A 26,847-nucleotide genomic window follows, 5' to 3' on the forward strand; every position below is an offset into this window, starting at 1 on the left:
TAATATAGTTAATTAGAAAGGAGATTCGACAATATGAATAAGTGGAACAGAAAACGCAAAAAATATTGTTGCCTGTCACTTCTTATTCCGCTACCGAAAAACGTAGATAATGAGGAATCTGAGCTATGCTACTGTGGCAAAGAAACACAATTATACTGCTCTTCACATCTTCAAGCCAACTTCAGTTTCTGGTACCGAATTGCTGAGATATCTGTAAAACGTATAGGCCTATACGAAGTTTCACGGTATTTCCGAAGGTAATCTATTTGCAGCAGCGAAGTTCAAAAATGGCTCTGAGCACTATGGGACTCAACTGCTGAGGTCATTAGTCCCCTAGAACTTAGAACTAGTTAAACCTAACTAACCTAAGGACATCACAAACATCCATGCCCGAGGCAGGATTCGAACCTGCGACCGTAGCGGTCTTGCGGTTCCAGACTGCAGCGACTTTAACCGCACGGCCACTTCGGCCGGCAGCAGCGAAGTAATAACACTCATAATACGCTAAGCGCTATGCGGTCTAAAATGCGCCGTTCCAAAATTACGTTGCAGGAGATGTTGCGGACAGATTTCTCGTTCTTTGTATATTAATGCTCACGCCATGGACATTTATACTCTATAGTTCCAAATGTTTTGCTCACTGTTGTGATCGGGCGATGAGATGCATTCGAATCTGGCAGATTAGAAGCTGTTTTCTGCATTCAAAACAATGAAACAGAAGAATGGAAGAAAATGGAGATATTAAGAAGAACGGAAATAATGACCAACAGGCAGAGAAAATGCTACCACTGATGGTTAGTTGAACAACTTCCTCAGACTGTAAATAACCTATTGCCTTTAGCGATAAGGCTAAAACAATAACATCTTTAAGTTTTGGGAGTACATCATGATTATTGACTACAAGTTCCTAAATCAGGCCACTCCTTTATGAAATGTTTTGTATAAGACTACCTCAATGATGAGATGAATTTTGATTCCACTGACTTATGATGGGAGCCGAAGTTTAGCGTCAATACAACTGAATGAATTCTCACCAACTTCCACAACAGTGAAATAACGATATCTACAGTCGTTACTCCTTTGTGCCTCCAATTTACCATTCATTCTATAAAAATCTTAAGCGCAAATCAAAAACATCTGTTTCCAAACCATATAGGAGCTTATCTGCAAGTAGACCACTAAGCACACAATCAGCTAATGATGTGGTTCCTTCTCAAGATGCTATGTGGGACTCGTACCTTGTGATGATGCTATGTGAAACTCGGAATAGACATTTGCCATAACAAAAACAAATGTGAGTATTAGTATGTGTATGTGCTAAGAGCTTGCTTCAAAATATATATGTTTCTGGATGTAAAATTGTTTATTCAGTTGCCTTATCCAATCCATTAAATGTGAAATCAATAAAATTTATGTGTATGTATTAACGTAATACAAGAAAATGGGACAAAATACAGTAGTTGCCAAGTGTCCGCTATTCGCCTACAGAATCGGCAACCCCTCAGACATGAACCATCACAGGTTTGCCTATGTACAAGGCGTTGCCTCCCCGGAATGCGTCGATCACAAGAAGGACGACAGACGCTGGATAAATGGCACCAGAAGTCCTCCGTGCCAGGAGCGTATTTCCTCGGCCGTGTCACGTGTGTGGAACTGGGTCGGCACGAATTCCTCTATGCACCGGCTACACAGGGCGATGCAAGCTCATGCGTCGGCAGTTCGCTCCGCTGGAACTCTGGACCAATTCGTGCGCGGCTCTCTTAACAGCCCATCAGTCAGAGCCCAGTTGGAAGCCACCGCAGTGGGACCTGCGACTTTCTAGCGAAATCCCGAGACGTACCTGTTGGCCGACTACGTAGAACGCTCAACTTCCGCCGTTACGGATTATCAGTGGCATAGTCTTCACGTCCTACTACGTTTATTCACTGTGTCTTCCTGGTTGGTTGGTGTGTGGGGAAGGAGACCAGACAGCGTGGTCATCGGTCTCATCGGATTAGGGAAGAATGGGGAAGGAAGTCGGCCGTGCCCTTTCAGAGGAACCATCCCGGCATTTGCCTGGAGTGATTTAGGGAAATCACGGAAAACCTAAATCAGGATGGCCGGACGCGGGATTGAACCGTCGTCCTCCCGAATGCGAGTCCAGTGTCTAACCACTGCGCCACCTCGCTCGGGGTCTTCCTGGTGCACGCCTGTTAGTAGCTGAGAAGTTGTATTATTTTTTATTGAGAAGAATCTTCCTGTGTCATTAAATCTCTCCACTGTGGTCGCAATAAACCTTGTTTACCTGTGACTTATTATTTCTTTCCAAGCAGATCCCCGTGGGAGATGCTGCAATTATGTATGGCATTGTAGTGGATCATTCCAAACCTAACACTAATGAGAGTCGAAGGGATGTAAGTGACATCCTTGAAGGTAGAGGGGCGTAAATGCTGACTAGATTATTGATAGAAACATTACTGAGCACAACATTCTGAATTTAACCCACAGATATTGTATACATAGCTTCATTAATAGCTACTGCATCTAACGGTTACTGTAGACAATGTAACAAATGTATACAAAATGTTAAATCTGATACTAACTTTGAAGCTTATTTTCTCAGAATCGTGACTTTGTCACTTACGCCCTTTGGTTGTAACTGCGTCAAGTGATAGTTTCATATTGAATAATGATGGTTGTTGCTCGTAATACCGTGTCAGTTTTCATAGACAATTCGAAATTAAAAAGAGTCAATAGTTAAACTTATATTGTGGTAATATTCGCAATTGTTACTACGCCTTTAGTCATATGGTGGATCATAAGAAATTCTGTTGTATCACTCGTAAACGACTGCCCAACAGGATACACGATTTCAAGATGTGATAATACCTGGGAACTTAACCTACACAACTGCGTATTGGTTTCAATAAATCTCCTTCTTAGGAAAACAGTATTGCAATCAATAATGGTGATTTTGCACACACAAATAAAATTACCTCTTTAAAGTAATTCAGACAAAAGCGAATGCAGATTCACAACACTGTCGAACAGAATAATTTGATTGAAAGTAAGCTATTTTTGTCGGGAGTTTTGATGATTTCCCACGATTATCTTTGCAAAATTTCTGTGTTCTTCTCACAGTGCTGAAGCTTGCTTCTGTGTTCGTCATTGTTCGTCTCATCGGCTGAGAGAGAGAGAGAGTGGAACAACTATTTTTACCCTCCTGCTCGCAACATTCACTAACAGTATTATCTGCTTGCGCCACTCCGTAACATACTACCTCTTGTCCTCGTCCGACTGTAAGGTGTCAGGCAAATCTAACACCTTTCATGAAAACCCTGACATGGTAGCAAATCCGGCAATATTTCACATAGCTCCGAATAAATCCTGACATTAAATACGATCAACGAGTGAGAAAATGGATTACGACAGACTAACACGAGAACGCCTAAATGCATGTCATACCTTCCCACCGTGAAACAGACGCAGTTCCGAGGGGAGAAACGAGAACAGAAGCCGAGAGCAGAGCCGTGTAGGCTAGAAGGCCCTACGATAAGAGTAGGACAATGAGACACCCACATCGCTGGCCGACCGCCTGGAGGTCCATCCTCCAGTCCATGTTAAAAGATAGTCCTCCCGAGGAACAGTATAGATCTTACGATAACACTAAAAGGGCCACACCAGTTGCAAGTTTTAGCGTGAGACTATACGCGTCTCTGTTACGTAGCAAACAATAAAAACATTGCCCCACCACGAAAAATATAACGTTTCTCATTGGATAGACAGAATTTTTGTAGGCGGAGCTTAAGGTCAACATTGAGACGCTGATTGGTCAGTTGAAAACACAGCCAGATACCTTTTCCTTAAACCAACTTCGGTAAGCAGTAGTAAGGATAAGTTCGAGAGACTCGCTAGCGAGACGGCGAGGTGTGTGGAGCTACGCCGCCCGCCGCCCCTGACGCTGCCTAACCACCGACAAGGTAATGAACGCACGCGATGCAGCATAAGAGTGCATAAGGCTTCAGTCGGAACTGCAGAAGTCTCATCTGTTACCTCCCCTTTTTACGTAAAACTAGTATCAATCGTCAATTAAACTTCGTGGTATTCACATTTGCTACTTGAAATTAAAATCTGAAACGCGACGATTTTTCTGTTATATAATTATTGAGAAGCCACATCAGCCACTGTAATTTACGACACGTTAAAAAAGTAATTACAGATAGTTGAGGGTCATTGTAGACCATTTTTGATAGTTTTCTCTTTTATGAAACTTAATTTAAACCTAGATTATAGATGTGATATGGCATAGGTCTTCCTTCGATCCATTATAGAACTTGGAAACCCATTCAGGGAATATTCGTTCACATTTTTGTTGAACGCAGTTGGTTTTTATCATCCTGTATTAAAATATTTCCTTTTATCAATAGCACAATTTATAAACAATGTTTTGTGAGAGGAATAAAAATTCCAGTGGAAAACTTAAATGCTTTTTCGACGTTATTTTACCAGCTAACTAAAAATAGGAAAGCCTTGAACCCCTTCCACTAAATTTCGTTAGTATTAAGATTCTTTTGCAGGGAGTGGAGCGGAGCTGACGCTGAAATCATTAAGTATTTAATTATATCATCGCAAGTCTCACTGAACTATTCTGAACTCTACAAGTCATGTGTGGTCTGGCGTCTCCTTATCAGCAACAGGTCCCAGGTTCAAACTAGTCAATTCCGTAAAAAACACGCTCAGAGCGTCGTTGCGCGAAAGCGGTAGGGAGACACGACTTTGAACAAACAGACACCACGCAGAATGTTAGACGACGAGTGGAAAGTGGATCTGCTGCTGGCCATCACGGGCAAGGGATCGCTTTGTCACTCGTCAGTAGATACACTAATGCGCAACACAGTACAGCACGGAGCGACAAACACTTTGCAGCGGCGACACAAGCAATGTCCTGGATTAGAGCGCGGAGACTGGCAACGGACGGACACAAAAAATGAACGAGCCGAAGTCGAACGACTTCTGCCGACTCAGCACTGGGGCTCCTCCTTCATCTCTTTGTGAACAAACTATTAATAGCTATAGGTTGGTGCATAAGTTTATAACGTCTTTGTTTTATATGAAGGTATAGCGGTTTCCATAGGTTTATTTGCCACTGCTGCTATTTCGGTTTACATATTGTCATTTGGAGATGGAGTGTACCTGCGGACGCTAGAAAATGGAGTGCCTGAGAAATCGGAACATTTTCGACATATTCTCCCGTTTGAGTTCAGCAGAGAGGTGACACCAGCAGAGGCAGCCAGAAACATTTGCGCCGTGTACGGTGATAATGCCACTGGTCAGGGCACGGCTAGAAAACGATTTTCTCGTTTTAAAGAGGATCGTTTTGACATTAGTGAGTCTCCACTTTCAGGAAGAACTCTGGGTTTGATGAAGATCGTTTAAATGCATTAATCCACAATGATCCACGTCACTGTACCACAGAATTGGCAAACGTGATGAACTGTGATCATTCCACCATCGTGCGACATTTGCGTGCAATGGGGAAGGCTCAAAAATCGGGTTTACGGCTCCCGCTCCGTCTAAGCCAAAATCACAAAAATCAGAGGTTGGCCATATGTGCATCTCTGCTTGCTCGTCGTCAATTAGCTCGTGAACAGCACCAACCACTGCTATCCTGTGTCGGTGATGGTGGCGAGAAATGGTGTCTTCATGTGAACATAAGGAATCGAAAGGAATGGTAGAGCCCCAAAAAAAGCAGCACCTCCCGTGCAGAGAGCTGCGCGCATCCACAAAAGATAATGTTATGTATCTGGTGGAACAGCGGCGGTGTGGTGCACTACGAATTGCTTTCCTGAGGTGTAACCATCGCTGCTGACATTTATTCTCAACAACTGAGACCTCTTGCAGGCGCACTGCAAGAACAGCGACCAGCAAGACTGCGTGAAGTGATGCTAATCCACGAGAACGCCCTGCTGCGTTCTGCTAGACTGACAAAAAACAGTATACAGATTTTTCACCTTTTCCGCTCTGTATCGAACAACTTTCATGGAACTTCCTATCCTGATGAAAATGCGCTCCGACCATGGCTCGACGAGTTCTTCGCCTCGAAACGATGTGATTTCTACAGTCACGGAATCGAAAGGTTATCCCAGCACTGCCAGACTGTTTTAAACGTATAGGAGAACATACACTGAAGCGTCAAAGAAACTGGAATAAGCAAGCGTATTGAAATACAGAGATATGTAATTGGGCAGAATACGGCGCTGCGGTCGCCAACGCCTATATAAGACAAGAGTCTGGCGCAGTTATTAGATCGGTTACTGCTGCTACGAAGGCAAGTTATTATCATCATTTAAGTGAGTTTGAACGTGGTATTACAGTCGACGCACGAGCGATGGGGCGCAGCATCTACGAGGTAGCGATCAACTGGGGATTTTCCCGTACGACCATTTCACGAGTGTCCCGTGAATATCAGCAATCCGGTAAAACATAAAATCTCCGAAATCGCTGCGGCCGGAAAAAGATCCTACAAGAGCAGGACCAACAACGACTGAAGAGAATCGTTCAACGAAACAAAAGTACAACCCTCCCACATATTGCTGCAGATTTCAATGCTGGGCCATCAACAAGTGTCAGCGTGCGAACCATTCAACGAAACATCATCGATATGAACTTTTGGAGCCAAAGGCCCACTCGTGTACCCTTGATCACTGCACGACACAAAGCTTTACGCCTCGCCTGAGACCGTTAACACCGACATTGGACTGTTGATGACTGGAACATGTTGCCTGGTTGGACGAGTCTCGTTTCAAATTGTATCGAGCGGATGAAGGTGTATGGATGTGGAGGCAGCCTCATGAATTCATGGACCCTGTATGTCAGCAGGGGACTGTTCAAGTTGTGGAGGGTCTGTAATGGTGTGCGGCGTGTGCAGTTGGAGTGATATGGTACCCCTAATACATCTAGATACGACTCTGACATGTGATACATACGTAAGCATCCTGTCTGATCACCTGCATCCATTCATGCCCATTCCGACGGACTTGCGCAATTCCAGAAGGACACTGCGACACCCCACACGACCAGAATTGCTACAGAGTGGCTCCAGAAACGCTCTTCTGTGTTTAAACACTTCCGCTGGCCATCAGACTCCTCAGACATGAACATTATTGAGCATATCTGGGATGCCTTGCAACGTGTTGTTCAGAAGAAATCTCCACGCCCTCGTACTCTTGCAGATTTATGGACGTCCCTGCAGGATTCATGGTGTCAATTCCCTCCAGCACTACTTCAGACATTAGTTGAGTCCATGTCACGACGTGTTGCGGCACTTCTGCGTGTTCGCGGGGGCCCTACACGATATTAGGCGGGTGTACCAGTTTCTTTGGTTCTTCAGTGTATTATTGGTGACTAAAATTGTCTGTTATGTGTATTTGTTGTGTTTATTTAACGTATGGAAAAACTCTACGAACCTATGTCCAACTTAATACTTGAATGATAAAAGTAAATGTTTCACTGTCTTCTGCTAATTTACAGATAATAAGTAAAGTAATTTGTTATCCTATGCAAGACGAAACAAAAATTTACGGTATTGGTTCTGTCGCAGCCCTCAAGACTCATAGAGCTCATAGCAATAAGACGGCGGTTTCCGAACTGTATTTGCTGCACAGAAAGTAGGAAAAATTAGTTTTACTTGGTTCAACGGCGATCTAGGTAGTTTTTTTCAGCTTCACAGAAAGTAGGAAAAATTAGTTTTGCTTGATTAAACAACGACCTAGGTAATTTTTGTAAACCTATCTAGTTTTTAACTTAATTAATTCACACTATCAGACATTACATCATCACCAGAACGAATGGCGTCAAATAATAGTCAGCAATTTATGGTGTTTTAGGCATTTTTTTGGCTGAAAAGCTCTACGATTCACTTTCGTCCGCTCATCCACAAAATACATAAATTAAATTCCCGTTGTAAAGTGTGCACCTACCGCCTGCAAGGAGACAACGTAATCTTTTATGTACACTACTGGCCATTAAAATTGTTACGTCACGAAGATGACGGTCTACAGAAGAGAAATTTAACCGACAGGAAGAAGATGCTATGATATGCAAATTATTAGCTTTTCAGAGCATTCACATATGGTTGGTTCCGGTGGCGACACCTACAACGTGCTGACATGAGGAAAGTTTCCAACCGATTTCTCATACACAAACAACAGTTGACCAGCGTTGCCTGGTGAAACGTTCTTGTCATACCTCGTGTAAAGAGGAGAAATGCGTACCATCACGTTTCCAACTTTGATAAAGGTCGGATTGTAGCCTGTCCCGATTGAGGTTTATCGCATCGCGACATTGCTGCTCGCGTTGGTCGAGATCCAATGACTGTTAGCAGAATATGGAATCGGTGGGTTCAGGAGGGCAATACGGAACGCCGTGCTCGATCCCAACGGCCTTGTATCACTAGCAGTCGAGATGACAGGCATCTTATCCGCATGGCTGTGACAGATCGTGCAGCCACGTCTCGATCCCTGAATCAACAGATGGGGACGTTTGCTAGAGAACAACCATCTGCACGAACAGTTCGACGACGTTTGCAGCAGCACGGACTATCAGCTCGGAGACCATGGCTGCAGTTACTATTGACGCTGCATCACAGACAAGAGCGCCTGCGATGGTGTACTCAACGACGAACCTGGGTGCACGAATGGCAAAACGTCATTTTTTCGGATAAATACAGGTTCTGTTTACAGGATCATGATGGTCGCATCCGTGTTTGGCGACATCGCGGTGAACTCACATTGGAACCGTGTATTCGTCATCGCCATACTGGCGTACCACCCGGCGTGATGGTATGGGGTACCACTGGTTACACGTCTCGGTCACCTCTTGTTCGCATTGACGGCACTTTGAACAGTGGACGTTACATTTGAGATGTGTTACGACCCGTGGCTCTACCCTTCATTCGATCCCTGCGAAACACTACATTTCAGCAGGATAATGCACGACCGCATCTTGCAGGTCCTGTACGGGCCTTTGTGGATACAGAAAATGTTCGACTGCTGCCCTGGCCAGCACATTCTCCAGATCTCTCACCAACTGAATACGTCTGGTCAATGGTGGCCGAGCAACTGGCTCGTCACAATGCGCTAGTCACTACTCTTGATGAACTGTGGTATCGTGTAGAAAGCTGCATGGGCAGCTGTACCTGTACACGTCATCCAAGCTCTGTTTGACTCAATGCCTAGGCGTATCAAGGCCTTTATTACGGCCAGAGGTAGTTGTTCTGGGTACTGATTTCTCAGGATCTATGCACCCAAATTGCGTGAAATGTAATCACATGTCAGTTCTAGTATAATATATTTGTCCAATGAATACCCGTTTATCATCTGCATTTCTTCTTGGTGTAGCTATTTTAATGGCCAGTAGTGTACATGATGGCAATATTAAGCATATGTCTTCTTTAAGACACTGCCCACCAGATAATATTTGATCCTTGCATGCTTTCGTCCCACAATTATATTATCTTTAAAGTCATGCGCTCAGAAAACTGACACACCAAGTGTCTCTCCTACGGGTCGTAAGGCGCCTTTTCTCTGGTGTTCCAGAGCAGACATTTGCAGTTTCGTTCTTGCAGTGTGTAGCTGGAGTCAGCCAAAACAAATGAAGATCATTACGTCTCTCAAGTGACGTCCAATTTAGACGGAAAGCGTCCGTTTGTTTGCAGTTATAAACGAAATAAGTTTTAAATGACAATATTACTTTCCCACTCGACAGCGCAGTCCTAATTTGACTCGATGCGGCAGCGGCCAGTGCGGGCCGGGCGGTGGGACCGCTGCTCGAGTAGTCGGCGTCCTTCGTGTTTTAAATGGCTCTGAGCACTATGGGACTTAACATCTGTGGTCATCAGTTCCCTAGAACTTAGAACTACTTAAACCTAACTAACCTAAGGACATCACACACATCCATGCCCGAGGCAGGATTCGAACCTGCGACCGTAGCAGCCGCGCGGTTCCGGACTGAGCGCCTAGAACCGCTAGACCACCGCGGCCGGCCCTTGGTGTTTTACTGCTCCTGCTAACACAGGTCGATACAGCGAATATCGCATTAGACTCATTTGGGACGCCTCTGTCGAATGGACACGTAAAATTACGATTTAAAAATAATTTTCTTTGTAACACGAAACGAATCGACGCTTTCCGCCGACGCCGGGCGTCACAATGAAGAGGTGATGAGCAATATTTGCACTGATTCCAGCTATCTTTCACAAATACGAAACTGCAGATATCTGCAGAAACACGGGAGAAAATGCCCCTGACGACTCTTAGGGACCACTCGTATATCGATGGCTACAGTTTACACTTCAGACGATAGTCCTGTGTGGACTTTGTCAGTATTTGCTTCTTGTGCATCTAGCACAGGAGTTACTTTGAAATCGGTAAAGCTGGTATCAGAGCAGATAGCGAAGAGAATGGGGCCACTGTCAATCAAACGCTGCGCTCTAAAAGACCTCAATGGTGTAACAAGCGGAAATATCGAATTCGAATCTCTAAGTACCTTTATCTTCACATCGTCAAAAGGAAAATCAGTTCGAGCACTGCCATGGAGAATTTGCAGCCCTTGACACACCAACACGTCTCACTTAATCGTTACGTGAGTAAGCTGTTTGTGTCCTAGATGGCTGTCATATCAGTAACACGAAGACTGCTTGCCCACATGTCGTCGGTTGTAAGTCTTTATCTGGTCATTCAGCAGACATAAATTCATTCAAGTTTCCGTTTCTTGTGAACTACATATCGAGGGAACGTGGACAGTTAATAAAAAATCAACGAAAGTATAATATCTGTACACAAAGAAGGGACTTGAGACGAACTGGAGGCAGAAAAACTGGGGTTCAGTAGTCGTAAAATACATTTATTCACTTAAAACTCATATAACTGGGAAAATATAGTAAACTGAGTGTTTCGATCATGCAGCGCTAATGAAGAGCTTGTTGTATTTTATTGGGTCATACGAAGTTCAGACATTTTGAAATTCACTGTGGCAGTCATGAGTGCACGCAGTATGACAGTGAAATTTTTTTTTCCTTACTGCCCTTAATTATTGTGATACTTCCCAAATAAGTAAACAACCTGGCATATTTCGACAAGTTTGCAGCGAAAAATGTAGTCGCTGGCCAGTTTACGTTTGGTACCCTAAAAAAGGACATAGGCTCCTGCGTATGAAATATAGCTAACATACTGAAATTGTTTTTAAAGCTGGTAGAAGATGTGGTTTATGATGTCAATTGCAATCACATGTTAAGTTAATATTGCACTAAGAGTTATTTTCATTTTAAAACGAGAAGTAGATAGTCACTGATCCAGCTGCAGTTTTAGCTATGTACGGTATACGTAAATTTTTCTTGTCCACACTAACAGTTTCATTCAGGAAATATTAAATAACTAATTTGATTCACGTAGTGTTGAACAAATGGCGGGTGTTCCAGCGAGCAATGAATGAGAAATGGGATTCTGCTATTGATACAACTAAAGTACTGTGTATTTTAGATGTTTCACGCTTGCCTATTTGCTCACCTATTTTAAGCTTACGTAGTTGGTATTTCCCGACGCAGGCATTGTATATGAGGTAAAACGCCATTTTGTAACAGTTATTGCACAAATACATACGTTATCTTTGAAAAATGTCATTTTTTTTATTTTCCTGGACGAACAACGTTGAATCTGTGCAGTGACAACGTTCTGATGTTGAAAAACTCAGGTTTTTCTGTGTTACTTATTACTGAAGCGGAAACCTTATTTTCAGAAAGTGCAATCATATAGGTCAAAACACATAGTGTTTACTACAGTACAAATCTGCACAAGCAGCAGCAGCGGCGGAAGAAGGAGATAAGGAAAAATTTAACACTATTTCTGTTGCAGTTAGGCGAAACATGTACAGTCAGCGTTACGTTTGCTGCCCTCAGCCAATGGTTTTTGCAGGACAGAAGGGCAAATTCACTATTCACTCGGTGGTTGTTCTTAGAAAGTCCGTTTTTCAGCTGAGATGTATTGCTACACGTCAAGTAAGGTTTTCTTCTTGGCACTTTGAACTGGCAGAATTATATCCCACAAGATAGGGAAAACTGTAATGTTACCTATCGGAGGATTTCTTTTCCCAGCTCCTCTTGGTTTCTTTGCAATGCTTTGACAAATCGACAGTTGCTGAATTTTATGACTTTTCCTTCCCCCTATTGCAGTAGGGTTCTCAGATGAAATGTATAGCCAGACATATTCAGTTATTTTGAATGAGCTCCTGTGCAAGCCGTTGTCTACTGCGCTAAGCTCCCTGAAATCCTCTGGTTCCATCCCTCTGGTTCCATGTTGCTCAGAAGCTCCAGTTTTATAGGTGAAAAGTTGTTTTGTTCCTCTCTATAAGGGCAAAATCTCTATGACATGGTAGGAAACTATGCCCTGTAACAAGGAATTTCTGGTCTGTAGCAGTGAAATGGTACTTCCATGGTACTAGAGGGAGCTGTAGAGGGCAAAAAACTGTAGAGAAAGGCAGAGATTGGAATACATCCAGAAAATAATTGAGGACGTAGGTTCCAAGTGCTACTCTGAGATGAAGAGATTAGCAGAGGAGAGGAATTCGTAGCGGGCCGCATCAAACTATTCAGAAGAATGATGCCCTCCCCCCCCCCCCTCCTCCCCCCCCCTCCAAAAAAAACAGTGAAATATTTACGGAAGATCAGATTTCGCAAAAGTGTCGTAATATTTTGAACATCTCTCACAACATCAGCAATCTTTGGGCTTACGAGCAAATGAAAATCACATGAAAAAGTAGAATTATGTTTGAATCATTCCAGATACGTTGCTTTTCTCTAAATGTTGTTCTGCACTGTGTCTAAAGCGATATAGATACTCTTTTGAGACAGTCTGTAAAACTAGTGGAAATATTCGGGATACATGTTCTGTTCTTTAATTACGTCGACTGTGTCGTATTTTATACTTTTTTCATCCATAACGGGTGTATCCGATATGTCCTTCGCTGTTCGACATACGCGAAATACAAACGATCCATTGCGTCAATAACTTCACCAGGTGCGACGACATATTCTGATTTATTCGTAGCGTAACGACGGTCCCGCGTCCTCCTGACAGCGTCACGTCAGTGTGATTTACTGGCGCCCTGTCCGCGCCGCGCCCCTCACTCTCCCACGCCAGGCCTCCGTGTGAATTGGGCCTAACACGGGAGGAACCGAAATCTTCTCCTTAGCTTACTGTCTCCGAGATCCACGTGACTAACTTGCAACGTAGGTTTTTCCCATAAGGCTCTGAAGATTTTTAATGTCAATGTTTCGCTGGTACAATAGATACCGTTAAAAGTAAGGGACTACTATAAATGATTCATTAATTTCCAAAGTTCGATGCTTTCCAAAGTATTACGAAATGACAGCAAAGCAAAAAAAAAAAGATCTTTCGTGTGTTGGAATATACGAGATGTTTCTTGTGAAGGTAGTAAACGAAGCGCGGTCTAGGAGACCCCAACACGTGACAACAACAAAAAAAAGAAGGCGATAACGCAACCGACAACAAAACATTACGAGGCTGCCGATTTCAGAAGAGTAGGAGGAGTATGCGAGCATTCCGCTAGAACTGACCTGGGGGGGACGAGTTCGAAAATTTTCGCGAGGCCTGAGAGACCGCACCGCGTGAGTTATGTTTAAATCTTTATTGAAATGACTGATCATTATTTTTATTCAATTAATTGGTTTAAATGTAACATTTTCAATTTGTAGTGCTCTGTTGCACCATTTTAATCATCGCATTACCTTTTTCATTTCCTCCTATTTTTTCATCCTATCATTCATTTTTCATTTGGATTCTTTCTTCGTGTTGTTACGAGCACAGTTATTTTTATGTATTAACCACGATTTAATTACTTTCGTTTCATCATCTTAGATTTTCGTCCATGTCATGTCATTCATTATTTATATTCCTCATTTTTCTTGAATTTCGTTTTACTTACAATACCGTCCTTAGTTTAATCTTCGTTTGCATTATTTTGCCCATAGTGCAACTTGACTTTATCTCTGAAGTCGTTGTAAAATAATTACTATTCAAAAAATGTTTATCTTGTAACGAAAAATACATTTTAACTCCATTGGACAGTTAGTATAAATAGGTTATTACCTACTTTATTTTCTACTTAGAGTAAGTGAAAAAGTTGATGCTACGATTAAAATTACATAAGAGAGGATTAGAAATTAAAATATAGCATTTAAATCAATTAATTAAAATAATGATCAAATCACTTCTGTCAAGAACAAAAAATAAAAAATTTTAAAGCACAGGAAAAGAGTCGAACTCACAACAATCTACACTTTAGGGTTGTACTTTAACCATTACATTACATAGCCATTATGCACAAATATAAAATATTTATGTCTGTACAGCATCACACAAAATTCAGAATTCTCTTTCGTCGATTATTCGCAAACGAGGACCCATCAGGGCAAATGGCTGTAGGGGGTGATATCTGAGACCCCAGCCTACACCACCGTGTCAATGGTTCCAAAAAGTCGATCCTATCCTTCCTAGTCAAATGCTATATTCAGTCTTACAATCAGTCAGATGTTATATAAAAATTAGTCAGCTGTAACTTGAATATTTAGACCAGTGGGATACAATTTTATAACAAAAGACTGATCACTTCCAGTATTTTATTGAGCACAATGATTATGAAACGTTAAATATTTTTCCTTTGTGACACTAAAACCATAAATTTAACAATGACGTATTTTCTGCATATTTTTTCTGTCTGTATTAAAAGGGTTGGTGTAAATTAAACCAAAGCTTCTCTTGATGCTATAGTAATAAACAGATAAATGAAAGAAAATGGTAATTTGTTACTGCTACAGTTTATCTGCTTGCGGCTGTCTGCATATGTCGAGTTTGTCATGGCACTTGGTTATACATTACGTGTAGCGATATATTGTTTTCTAGACTATTAGTTGTTCAGATGATATCAGCATGGAAGATAATTGAGGCATGACGCAAAACTTTTATTAAGATCGGCTTACTAACTGGAATTGGTTGCTCAGTGACGAATTTGTGTCGGCAAAAGAGGAAAAATGTCAATTCGTACAAATATACAATGCAGTAACTGCAGGAGAGTTGCAGTGCTCGGTTAATACTCTCGGAAAGGTCTCAAGAGTCGCCATTTTACGTAGGCCAAGTGTCTGATCGCGCTCTGTAGTTGTCAACTGGAGCACAAAAAGAGAGAAACCAAAGTTTTTGTCTAGCCCTGTGTAATTGTTGAAATACATTGACCCCTCTGAACTGGAGCAAACTATACAAAATTCTCCCTTCACTCACCTCGCCGATCTGATGTCACTCTAAACTTGCAGTTTTGTCTAGATGGGGAAATTTTACGACTGAGCTGCGACTATTTACTATTTATCTACCCTCTTCTGTCAGCCTGCTTAGGAGGGTGGTAAAGTGCTCGCCTCCCATGCAAGCGGACCCGGGTTCGATTCTCGGGCGGGTAGGAGATTTTCTTCGCTCAGGGACTGGCTGTTGTGTTAGCCTCATCACCGGTGCACAAGTCGTCCAACGTCGCGTCGACTGAAATAAGACTTGCACTTGGCGGCCGAACTTCTCCGGATGGGGCCTCCCGGCCAACGATGCCATACGCCCATTTCATTTTTTTCATTTGTCTATCTTCTGAACAGTCTCTGTTTACACACATGCTGCAAAAACCGGATGACTTCGTCTGCTGCTTACAATGCTTAAATTTATCGAAGTTTCCTTCACTGTACTGTCACATTAAAGATGTGAATATTCTTTTTAATACCAGATATAGAATTTGATTTGCAATAATTTGTTAATGCTCTGCGACTCAAATTTTTTACTATAATAGCATCGATTGTAGGGAACCAAAAATAGGAAATAAAAAGTGGCACTGTAAGTACAAGCGAGGTAAGCTATTTGAAGCATATGAACTTGGTTCACGGGCTTCGTTTGATACGATCTCGTGTACCTGATACCAACTGATGTCAGGTACAACAAGTCGTGTGGAGTGACACTTTTTGAAGCACTGTGCAATTTCCGCTATAGCACTGCTACGACTAGGAAATCACAAGGAGCAAGACCAAACGCATCACTACTGATCTCGGCAGCTAATCATAAAGAAGCAGTGATCGCTGTCAGAAATTTTGAGTGATACAGTTCTACATCTACATGGATACTCTGCAAATCACATTTAAGTGCCTGGCAGAGGGTTCATCGAACCACCTTCACAATTCTCTATTATTACAGTCTCGTACAGCGCGCGGAAAGAACGAACACCTATATCTTTCGGTACGAGCTCTGATTTCGCTTATTTTATCGTGGTGATCGTTTCTCCCTATGTATGTCGGTGTCAACAAAATATTTTCGCATTCAGAGGAGAAAGTTGGTGATTGGGAATTTGTGAGAATATTCCGTCGAAACGATAAACGCCTTTCATTTAATGATGTCCAGCCCAAATTCTGTATCATTTCAGTGACACTCTCTCCGATATTCGCGATAATACAAAACGTGCTGCCCTTCTTTGAACTTTTTCGATATCCTCCGTCAGTCCTATCTCGTAAGGATCCCACACCGCGCAGCAGTATTCTAAAAGATGACGGACAAGCGTAGCGTAGGCAGTCTCCTTAGTAGATCTGTTACATTTAGTAAGTGTTCTACCAATAAAACGCAGTCTTTGGTTAGCCTTCCCCACAACATTTTCTACGTGTTCCTTCCAATTTAAGTTGTTCATCATAGTAATTCCTAGGTATTTAGTTGAATTTACGGCTTATAGATTTGACTGATTTATCGTGTAACCGAAGTTTAACGAATTACTTTTAGCACTCACGTGAATGACCTCACACTTTTCGTTATTTAGGGTCAACTGCCAGTTTTCGCACCATTCAGATATCTTTTCTAAATCGTTTTGCAATTTGTTTTGATCTTCTGATGACTTTATTGGTCGATAAACGACAGCGTTATCTGAAAACAACCTAAGGCGACTGCTATTTTATATAGATAAGGAACAGCAAAGGGCCTATAACACTACCTTGGGGGACGCCAGAAATCACTTCTGTTTTATTCGATGACTTTCCGTCAAGTACTACGAATTGTGACCTCCCTGACAGGAAGTCACAAATCCAGTCACATAACTGAGACTATATTTCATAAACAGGCAATTTCACTACAAGCCGCTTGTGTGGCATGGTGTCAAAAGCCTTCCGGAAATCCAGAAATACGGGATCGATCTGAAATCCCTTGTCAATAGCACTCGACACTTCATGCGAATAAAGAGCTAGTTGTGTTTCACAAGAACGATGTTTTCTAAACCCATGTTGACTGTGTGTCAATATACATTCTCTTCGAGATAATTCATAATGTTCGTACACAATATATGTTCAAGAACCATGGTGAATATCGATGTTAATGATATGGGCCCGTAATTTAGTGGATTACTCCTACTACCTTTCTTAAATGTTGGTGTGACCTATGCAACTTTCCAGTCTTTGGGTACGGATCTTCCGTCGAGCGAACGGTTATATATGATTGTTATACAGTCTGGACCAGAAGACTTGCTTTTATTAAGTGATTGAAGTTGCTTCACTACTCCGAATTTAAGTTGCTTCACTACTCCGAGCAAACTTACTTCTACGTTACTCGTGTTGGCAGATGTTCTTCATTCGAATTCTAGAACATTTACTTCGTCTTCTTTTGTGAAGGCATTTCGGAAGGCTGTGTTTAGTAACTCTGCTTTGGCTGCACTGTCTTCGATAGTATCTCCATTGCTATCGCGCAGAGAAGGCATTGATTGTTTCTTGCCGCTAACATACTTCACGTACTACCAGAATCTCTTTGGATTTTCTGCCAGGTTTCGAGACAAAGTTTCGTTGTGGAAACTGTTATAAGCATCTCGCATTGAAGTCCGCGCTAAATTTCGAGCTTGTGCACAAGATCGCCAATCTTGGGGATTTTGCGTCTGTTTAAATTTGGCATTTTTTTCGTAGTTTCTGCAGCAGTGTTCTGACCCGTTGTGTGTGCCAAGGAGGATCAGCTCCGTCGTTTGTTAATTTATTTGGTATAAATCTCTCAATTACTGCCGATACTGTTTCTCTGAATTAAAGCCACATCTGGTCTACACTCATATTATTAATTTCGAATGAGTGGAGATTGTGTCTCAGGAAGGCGTCAGGTGAATTTTGATATGCTTTTTTGAATAGGTATATTTTTCGTTTATTTTTGGAGCATTTGTGGGTTACAATATTCAATCTCGCTACGACAACTAATCACTGTACCCGTAATGATGCCCGATATTAACTCAGGATTATTTGTTGCTAAGAGGTCAAGTGTGTTTTCACAACCGTTTATTATTCGTGTGGACTCATGAACTATCTCCTCGAAGTAACTTTCAGAGAATGTGTTTAGAATTTCGGATGATGTTTTATGCGTACCTCCGGAATTAAACATGTATTTTCGCCAACATATCGAGGGTAAATTAAAGTCACCACCAACTATAATCGTATGAGTCGGGAATGTGTTTGAAATCAAACTCAAGTTTTCTTTGAACCTTTCAGAAACTGTATTATCTGAACTGGGAGGTCGGTAAAAGGATCTAATTATTATTTTATTCTGGTTTCCAACAATGACCTCTGCCCATACCAACTCACAGGAACCATCCAATTCAATTTCGCGACAAGATAAACAAACCACTTCTAACAGCAACAAACATGCCACCGCCAACCGTGTTTAGCCTGTCCTTTCGGAACACCGTTAGGTTCTTCACAAAAATTTCGGCTGAGCTTATATTCGGCTTTAGCCAGCTTTCAGTGCCTATAACGATTTGTGCTTTCTATTAGCGCTTGGAGCTCTGGTACTTTACCATCACAGCTACGACAATTTACAACTGTTATAGCAATGGTGTCTGTATCTAGGTACGTTCTTCCTGTGTTCAGCCTGCACCCTTTGTGACTGAAGCCCTTCTTGTGCTTTCCTGAGACCCTCTAACCTAAAAAACCGCCCAGTCCACGCCACACAGTCCCTGCCACCCGTGTAGCTGCCTCCTGCGTGTAGTGGACACCTGACCTATTCAGCGGAACCCGAAACCCAACTACCCTTTGGCCGAAGTCGAGGAATCTGCAGCCTACTCGGTCGGAGAGCCATCTGAGCCTCTGGCTCTGATTCAGCCACTCGGCTGTGCACCAGAGGTCCGCAATCGGTCCTGTCGACTATGCTGTAAATGGTCAACTCTGCTTTCATCTTGCAGGCAAGACTGGTAGCCTTTACCACTTCTGTTAGCCGCTCGAAACCAGAGAGAATCTCATCTGATCGAAAGTGACACACATCACTGGTACCGACGTGAGCAACCACCCGCAGTTGGCTGCACGCTGTGCTCTTCATGGCATCCGGGAGGATCCGTTCCACATCTGGAATGACTCCACATGGCATGCACACGGAGTGCACACTGGTTTTCTTTCCCTTCTCGCCAACCATGCCCCTAAGGGGCCCCATAACGCGCCTAACGTTGGAGTTCTCAACTGTCAGTAATTCCACCCAATCTTAGCTGTTTTCTCTGCTACTACGCAGAATGTCAGAGTACAGTACCCTCACATGTAGTTGTTGGTGTATAATTTTGTACATTTCGTCATTCAGTTAAAGTAAAAATGTTATAAATGATTCTAATGGAAATGTTATAAATGATTCTAATGGAAATGCCCGGTCATCGATGCCTCAATGCCCATTGTTATCTAAATAGCTCTCCAATCATTGTTCCCTTTTTCTTCCCAAAAGTAACATTTCTTCCATTATTTGTTAATTCAGTTTTTAGATATATTTTGCTTCTTTCGTTAGAAATGTTTTACAAGTAGTTATGCTTATTTTTGTTCAGAAGTAAACAAATTGACGTCGATGTAAAAACATAAATATTGACAATAGAACCACTCCTCGGGAGCCTACCATCGGAATTCATTACTTGACATAAAAGCCCATTTATAGTCAACCAACAGATTCAAAATCCTGAGGCTTCTACCCTCTATATAAAATACCCTCAACCTTTTGTGATCCGTGGACCTGATTGACGTATTTATTTACGTTCTCTGTTCGCCTCGTCACGACGCGATAGCAATTCTCCTAGCGCAGAGACCCCAAACTATAGCGACCGTGACTTTAATGATTATGGGGTGACGCATCGTTATGAATAGAATTCTTTTTCCAACACATTACTTCTCAAACCACGTGTTTTTGAGGAAACGTTCATTTTGGATTCACCCTGAATTTCTTCCGCGGTCCGGATTGAAACCAACCACGGGTCGGCTATGGCCCGCAGACCGCCCGGTTGCCCGCCCGTGATCGCGCTATAGCGGCACGACGGTAGAATCTGTAAGTGGGCCTGGCGAATGCAAGACTACTCCCTACCCATCGCTCGTTAGCTGCCGGACTCTACCACGTACGTGTGATGAAGACACCACAGCGTCTGAAGATGGACACCACAAGATTCGATAGGTCATTGTTCGTGGTTGGAAATAAAGCTCTTTCTAATTGAAAACTGAATTTTTATATACTGTTTTAACGACTATAATCATCTGAACAGGGCATCTTGAAGCTGATAAAGGTTAAAGAATATTTAAAACACTGACCTGCTTCATCCACTCCTTCTCGCTCTGCTCGATGACGTGCGCGTACGTGTTTCCCATCATGGCGATCAGCATGTTGAGCAGCAGGATGGGCACCAGCACCATGAAAATGGCGAACACTGTCTTGGCCAGCGTTGGATATGTCGTGTGGCTCAGTTCTGGGTACTGCGAAACAACAAGGCGCAACACATTAATCGACATTCGTTCACAAGACATGTTGAAGTACTCGAAGTAACGTAAAATAATTGCAACAATGAAACAAAATTTATGTGACATATAATACATGTAGCTTCGAAAGCCACCATTCTTTAGTTGAAAGTTTCGTAAATTGAATGGTTTGTTTCATAGCAGGATAAATAGATTGATGTGTCCTTCTAGTTAATTTATACTACGCAGCTTAATCAACATTGGAACAGAGATTTATGGACGTTGGTCATCATTTAAAACTTTACGCTATCATGTAACACTACTGAAGTGTGACTGCTTCATAACCGCGACGACCTGATTGTTTGCTAATAAACGTAGTTACCTATTTTTCGAAAGTGACGAAGATATCACAGCTTTACAGTGGAAAATGCTGTGACATTAACTGTATGTGTTCGCCAAATTATAATTCAATTTATGTCCATGCCTCTATTAGTGCAGAAGGGTTTCATTATTCATTAGAAGACGGGAAGTATCTTTTTGGTTTATATTCTAGACATCAACTAATAGAAGTCAGTAAGTGGCCTAGATAAAAGAAATTAGTGTTGCAGCTATGTAGCTAACGATCTACAGATCAAAGGCATAAGGACGATCATTCAAGTTTTATAATGTATGGTAAATCAGCGACAACGGGGCAACATTTGTGTTTTTTGAGTCTTCCCTGGTGCTATAAACAGAAGGTATCCTGCTTGTATCCAGCCAGACAAATAACTGTAAACAATTGTATTATTCTATATAAAGTTTCACATCATACTTGAAACGCTGGTGAATGGTTTCATGAACGACGTTTGCAATTTACACTCCGGAAAGTCACCTCATATTAAATAGAGAGTTTTCCTCTATTTTAGATGAACGTGTCTTACGTGATATACATTGGCTAATTTTGTGTACAGTGTGAACTTCAGCCTTAAGTTGCAGACTTTAAGAGGGGCGTTCAGTAAGTATGCCAACACATTATTTTCTGGAAGAAGATTGGTTTTATTCAGGATTCCAATACATCATATTATCCCCCACTCTGTAGGCTACAAAACCGTATTTTTCAATGTATTCTCCGTTCAGTGCGACGGCCTGGAAGCCGGCACGTTACCATTCTACTGGTCAACGTCGGAGCCAACGTCTTGGTGCATCAGCAACCTCCCCACGATCCACGTACTGTTTCCCACGGAGTGCAGCCTTCAAAGGGCCAAACTGATGGAAGTAGGAAGGTGCGAAATCCAGGCTGTAGGGTGGGTGAGGAAGAACACTCCAGTGAAGTTTTGTGAGCGTCTCTCGGGTGTGCAGCTTTGTGTTGGACCTTACAGAGTAGGAGATGTTCGTTTGCATTTTTGGGGCGACTAACACAGTGAAGTCGTTTCTTGAATTACCCTCGGGTAGCACAAAATACTTCAGAGTTGTTCTTTGCACCATGAGGGAGAACATCAGAGAGAATAACCTCTTCAGAGTGCCAGGAGACCGTCGCCATGACTTTACCGTCTGAGGGTGACGCTTGGAACTCTTCCTTCGGAGAAGGGGTGTTATGGCGCGATCCCGTGGACTGCAGTTTTGTTTTCGGTTCGAAGTGAGGTACCCATGTTTCATCGGCTGTGACAATGTTCGACAAAAAATAGTCAGGATCAGCCTCTTAACACGCAAGCAATCCCGACAGATGGTCCTTCGTTGCTCTTTATTGTCTTCTGTTAGGCGGCGAGAAACCCAACGTGTACACAGCTTCGAGTGCCCCAACTGGCGGACGAGTGTGTCAGCGCTACCAGCAGAGACGTCCAGTTGAGCAGCAAGGTGTTTACTTGATTGTGAACCGTCGACTACATAAAACGAGAGTGTCCGCATGTTCTGACATTCCGGCAGTCTCAGCCGTGTACGACCGCCCGGCATGCGGGAGATGAGACAGTTTTGCGCGATCTTGCTGCGACGATGTCAGACGCCCCGCCCAACGATTCAGCGTGGTTTCTTTCGCTACCACATCTCCGAACACATTCTTCAAGTGCCTATGAATATCTGCGATGCTCTTGTTTAGCGGTAAAAGAAACTCAATAGCAGCTCTCTGCCTGGAACGCTCTTCCGTTACAGGCGACAGTTTGTAGGCTACGTATAGCGCTGCAATCAATGGGAACTACTCGAAACTAAAGGGGCTAAAGAGGAATATTCAACGATGTTCCACAACAAATTCCGCATTTTTTCAACTGAAATTGGCTGATAAAAACTGAGTTGCATTGCTTATCGAAGGCCCCTCGTATATAATATATATAGTTACACTTATCTCTAAGTTTTTAGTGAAGGCGATTCAGATCAAAAGGTCTTGCACTCGAAATGGGACTAATCAGTAATGTAAGTAGAATGATATTTTTGGGCGACTCGGGATGTTTTTTCCCTCGCAATGGGCTCCTTGGTTAGTGAAGTTATTCTGTCACTTCCTTAATGTCTTTTCTTTTTCTTTGACGCCATTTATTTGCTTTTTCTGTTTGGCGTCTTGTAAGGGTTTTATCTTGGTTTTCTTGTTTACTTCGATTATATGTTTACAGTCCTTCTGATCAACAGCGCATTTTTTTACCACAAAAAACTTATCTGGAAGTAGCTTTTTATGACTAAAAATGTATCTAAAGTAACAAGACGGACACAACACAACATAGTTATCAAACCAGTGTTCTTATGGGGTTGGCACACACATTTTAAACAGAGAGAGAAGTCTAATTAGGTAAATTTTAAATCCAAATTATATTGAAGAAGGAAGATACAGACTACGAATGAAAGAAAGAATACCAACATTTTTCGGATATAAGTGTTATTAAAAGGATGTAATATTACATGATGACCGTGGCAACTTTTTACTTACAGCTCGTACAAAATAGATATGTGTTTCAACGTTTTACTGACCTTCATAGTAGTCACCAGCATCGTGTATAACGCGTTGCCAGGGATGTGAAAGTCGTAGGATACTGTTAGCAGTGTCAGTTGTGTTGACACTTCGAGCGGCGAGGTCTGTTGCCCGACGAATCTGTAGCAGTTCAGAAGCGAATGCCGTGAAGTGTTTCCTTGAGTTTAGAAATCGAGTTGAACTCACAAGGGCTTAAGTCAGGGGAGTGCAGTAGATGGTATAGCACTTAGGAGCCCCACCAGTCAAACAAATCAGTAAAAGCTTGTATTGTACGTGCTTAAGCAATGTCCTGCAAAATGAAGGTCAGGTCCTGCAGAAAGTGTCATCACTTCTCTCACTAAGCTGGTCGTAGGTTGTGTTCCAAAAATGAACAGCATAGAGACAGAAGTGATGACACCTTCTGCAGGACCTGACCTTCATTTTGCAGGACAGTGCTGAAGCACGTTCAGTGCAAGCTTTTACTGATCTGTCTGACTGATGGGGCTGCTAAGTGCTATACCACCTACTGCACTCTCCTGCCTTAAGCCCTCGTGAGTTCAACACGATTTCTAAACTGAAGGAAACACTTCAAGGCATTCGCTTCAGAACTGCTACAAATTCGTCGGGCAATAGATCGCGCCGCTCGAAGTGTCAACACAACTGGCACTGCTAAGAGTATCCTACGACTTCCACATCACTGGCAAAGCGTTATACACGATGCTGGTGAATACTTTGAAGGTCAGTAAAACTTTGAAACACGTACCTATAAAGTTCTAGCCCTCCATTTTCATTTGAAACTTCCTTGCAGAACTAGCACTCCCGAAAGAAAGGATATTGCGGAGAGTGCTAGTTCTGCAAGGTTCGCAGGAGAGCTTCTGTAAAGTTTGGAAGGTAGGAGACAAGGTACTGGCAGAAGTAAAGCTGTGAGTACCGGGCGAGAGTCGTGCTTCGGTAGGTCAGTTGGTAGAGCACTTGCCCGCGAAAGGCAAAGGTCCCGAGTTCGAGTCTCGGTCGGTCACACAGTTTTAATCTGCCAGGAAGTTTCATATCAGCGCACACTCCGCTGCAGAGTGAAAATCTCATTCTGGAACCATTTTCATTTGTTTATCCAGTGGCCATTGTGAACTATGACACAAAGGATTCACAGACCTTGGCTGCAAGAGGGTATTGATTGACATCATTGGGGAAAGTTGAAAATTTGTGTCGGACCAGGATTTGAGCCCAGGTCTCCCGCTTACTAGGCAGATGCTGTGACCACAAAGCAATTCTGACTCAGTGGTCATCGCAACTGCACGGACTTTCCTAGCGCGCCTCCCGCCAGATCCAAATTCTCAACGTATCCACGGACTACAAATGTAGTGCCGTCTGGCCATTATTCTCATTACTTTCGGCATTTCACCGATTCCCGTGAGAGCTCGAGCTTGGTGTGCATTCGCACTCAAGAGATCATTAGCCGCCCTCACCTGAATTATATTTCTGGTCTATCTTCTATCGCACATGTCCGAAAGAACAGACACCACATATGTTGACTTACAATTAATCACAGGTATATAACAATGTCTGTGAAGAATGCTCTTTAGCTATGGAAAACAGAGATGAATTACGCATTTTCTTTCCTTTTAGGGACGGTCAGAGGACGTGAGTCACTTACGTTGTAGTCTCCCAGGGTGATCTGGAAGAGCGCCATCCAGGTGGTGGGGTAGGAGTGGTAGAGCGACGTCTTCACGCCGGGGAAGCCCTTGTACAGAAAGTAGAAGGACTGAGAGAAGCCGAACAGCACAACCGTGTAGATGATGCCGAACGTCAACATGTCACCGGTGATCATCGAGTACACCATCGTCACGAACGGACCAGTCAGCCGGATGGCCCTGCAACCACGTTAGTAAATGACGTCTCTGGACTACACACCTAGTATATCACGTCCTGAAAAATAAATGTTGGCAAAAAATAACAAGCTTTTCAAACTGTTTCTGACCACTCTGTTTATATGATCGGGACACTGCTAGAATAAACTAATCACAATCAGTTGTTAGCTTTCCTGTCATGTTTGTCTTAATGTTCTAAGTTAACTTTGGTTTGGCAATGTAATAAGTCGTATTGTGCATGTGGTGTCACCGCCAGACACCACACTTGCTAGGTGGTAGCTTTAAATCGGCCGCGGTCCATTAGTACATGTCGGACCCGCGTGTAGCCACTGTCAGTGATCGCAGACCGAGCGCCACCACACGGCAGGTCTCGAGAGACTTACTAGCACTCGCCCAAGTTGTACGGACGACTTAGCTAGCGATGCAAAACTGACGAAGCCTCGTTTATTTGCAGAGAAGATAGTTAGAATAGCCTTCAGCTAAGTCAATGGCTACGACCTAGCAAGGCGCCATAGCAATTGATAGTTATCGTATGAAGCATGTCTCATCAAGAACGATGTATACAAATGATGGATTAAAGTTAAGTATTCCAGCAGCTACGTACTTTTCTTTATAGCATTCATTACGTATCCTGTTTCAGACCTCACGCCATCCTGCGTGAGCTTATAGCGTGCATTTCGGCCTTCCCTAGCTATATAACAGTGCAGATACTTTAAGGTCACACAAAAGTCAACATCGTTTATAATTTGTAATGGATAAATATGGCGATTAGTTTCTGCAGTTACGTACGATGTTTATGGACGGTTTTGATCACAATGATCGTCTGCGGCTGCTAATGAGCTGTCTTCGGGTTCACTTTCACGCTAGTTGCCCTGTACCGTGGAAGGTTGCAAGCTGTCTGGCTTGTCTCCTTCCAGTTATGGTAAATTTATCCACCCGTTATCAGAACTGGCGATGGGCAGGGCACTTTAGTTCCATCTACTTAAAGTGTCCTTATTAAAGGGATTTTAGAAAATTTGAGTTGTCCTCGGTAAAGGGGCTACTAGTTCCAGTCTGCGAATACGTGGGAAATGAACAGCTCGCGCGCTCCTCCGAATGCGGCAGGTGTGTCGTGGGCACTCAGAGCTTTCTGCTGACTTGCGCGTGTCAACTGGCCACTGACGGGTAGCTTACGGAAGCTGCCTGTCCTTTTTACTAAGTCGGGGTTAGCGGCCTGTGTGACGACTCGGCTCTTGAGATAGCAGTTTCAACTGCGTGCTGGGACACCACAATTAATGGCGGAAAAGAACAATTCTTGGAAT

General features: G+C 42.8%; 1 protein-coding gene across 1 annotated transcript in view; it reads right to left on the reverse strand.

Moving 5' to 3' along the window:
• The window catches only part of LOC126486316 (uncharacterized), a 259,900-nt gene that overhangs the window by 107,888 nt on the left and 125,165 nt on the right, over positions 1 to 26,847 (reverse strand). Inside the window, exons 10-11 of the mRNA XM_050108943.1 lie at positions 25,333 to 25,549; positions 20,630 to 20,791 (exon numbers count right to left, since the gene is read on the reverse strand). Coding sequence (XP_049964900.1) covers positions 20,630 to 20,791; positions 25,333 to 25,549 — 379 coding nt within the window. The remainder of the gene's footprint in view (positions 1 to 20,629; positions 20,792 to 25,332; positions 25,550 to 26,847) is intronic.

Source organism: Schistocerca serialis, chromosome 1 (genome assembly GCF_023864345.2).
Source record: "Schistocerca serialis cubense isolate TAMUIC-IGC-003099 chromosome 1, iqSchSeri2.2, whole genome shotgun sequence".
NCBI lineage: Eukaryota > Metazoa > Arthropoda > Insecta > Orthoptera > Acrididae > Schistocerca > Schistocerca serialis.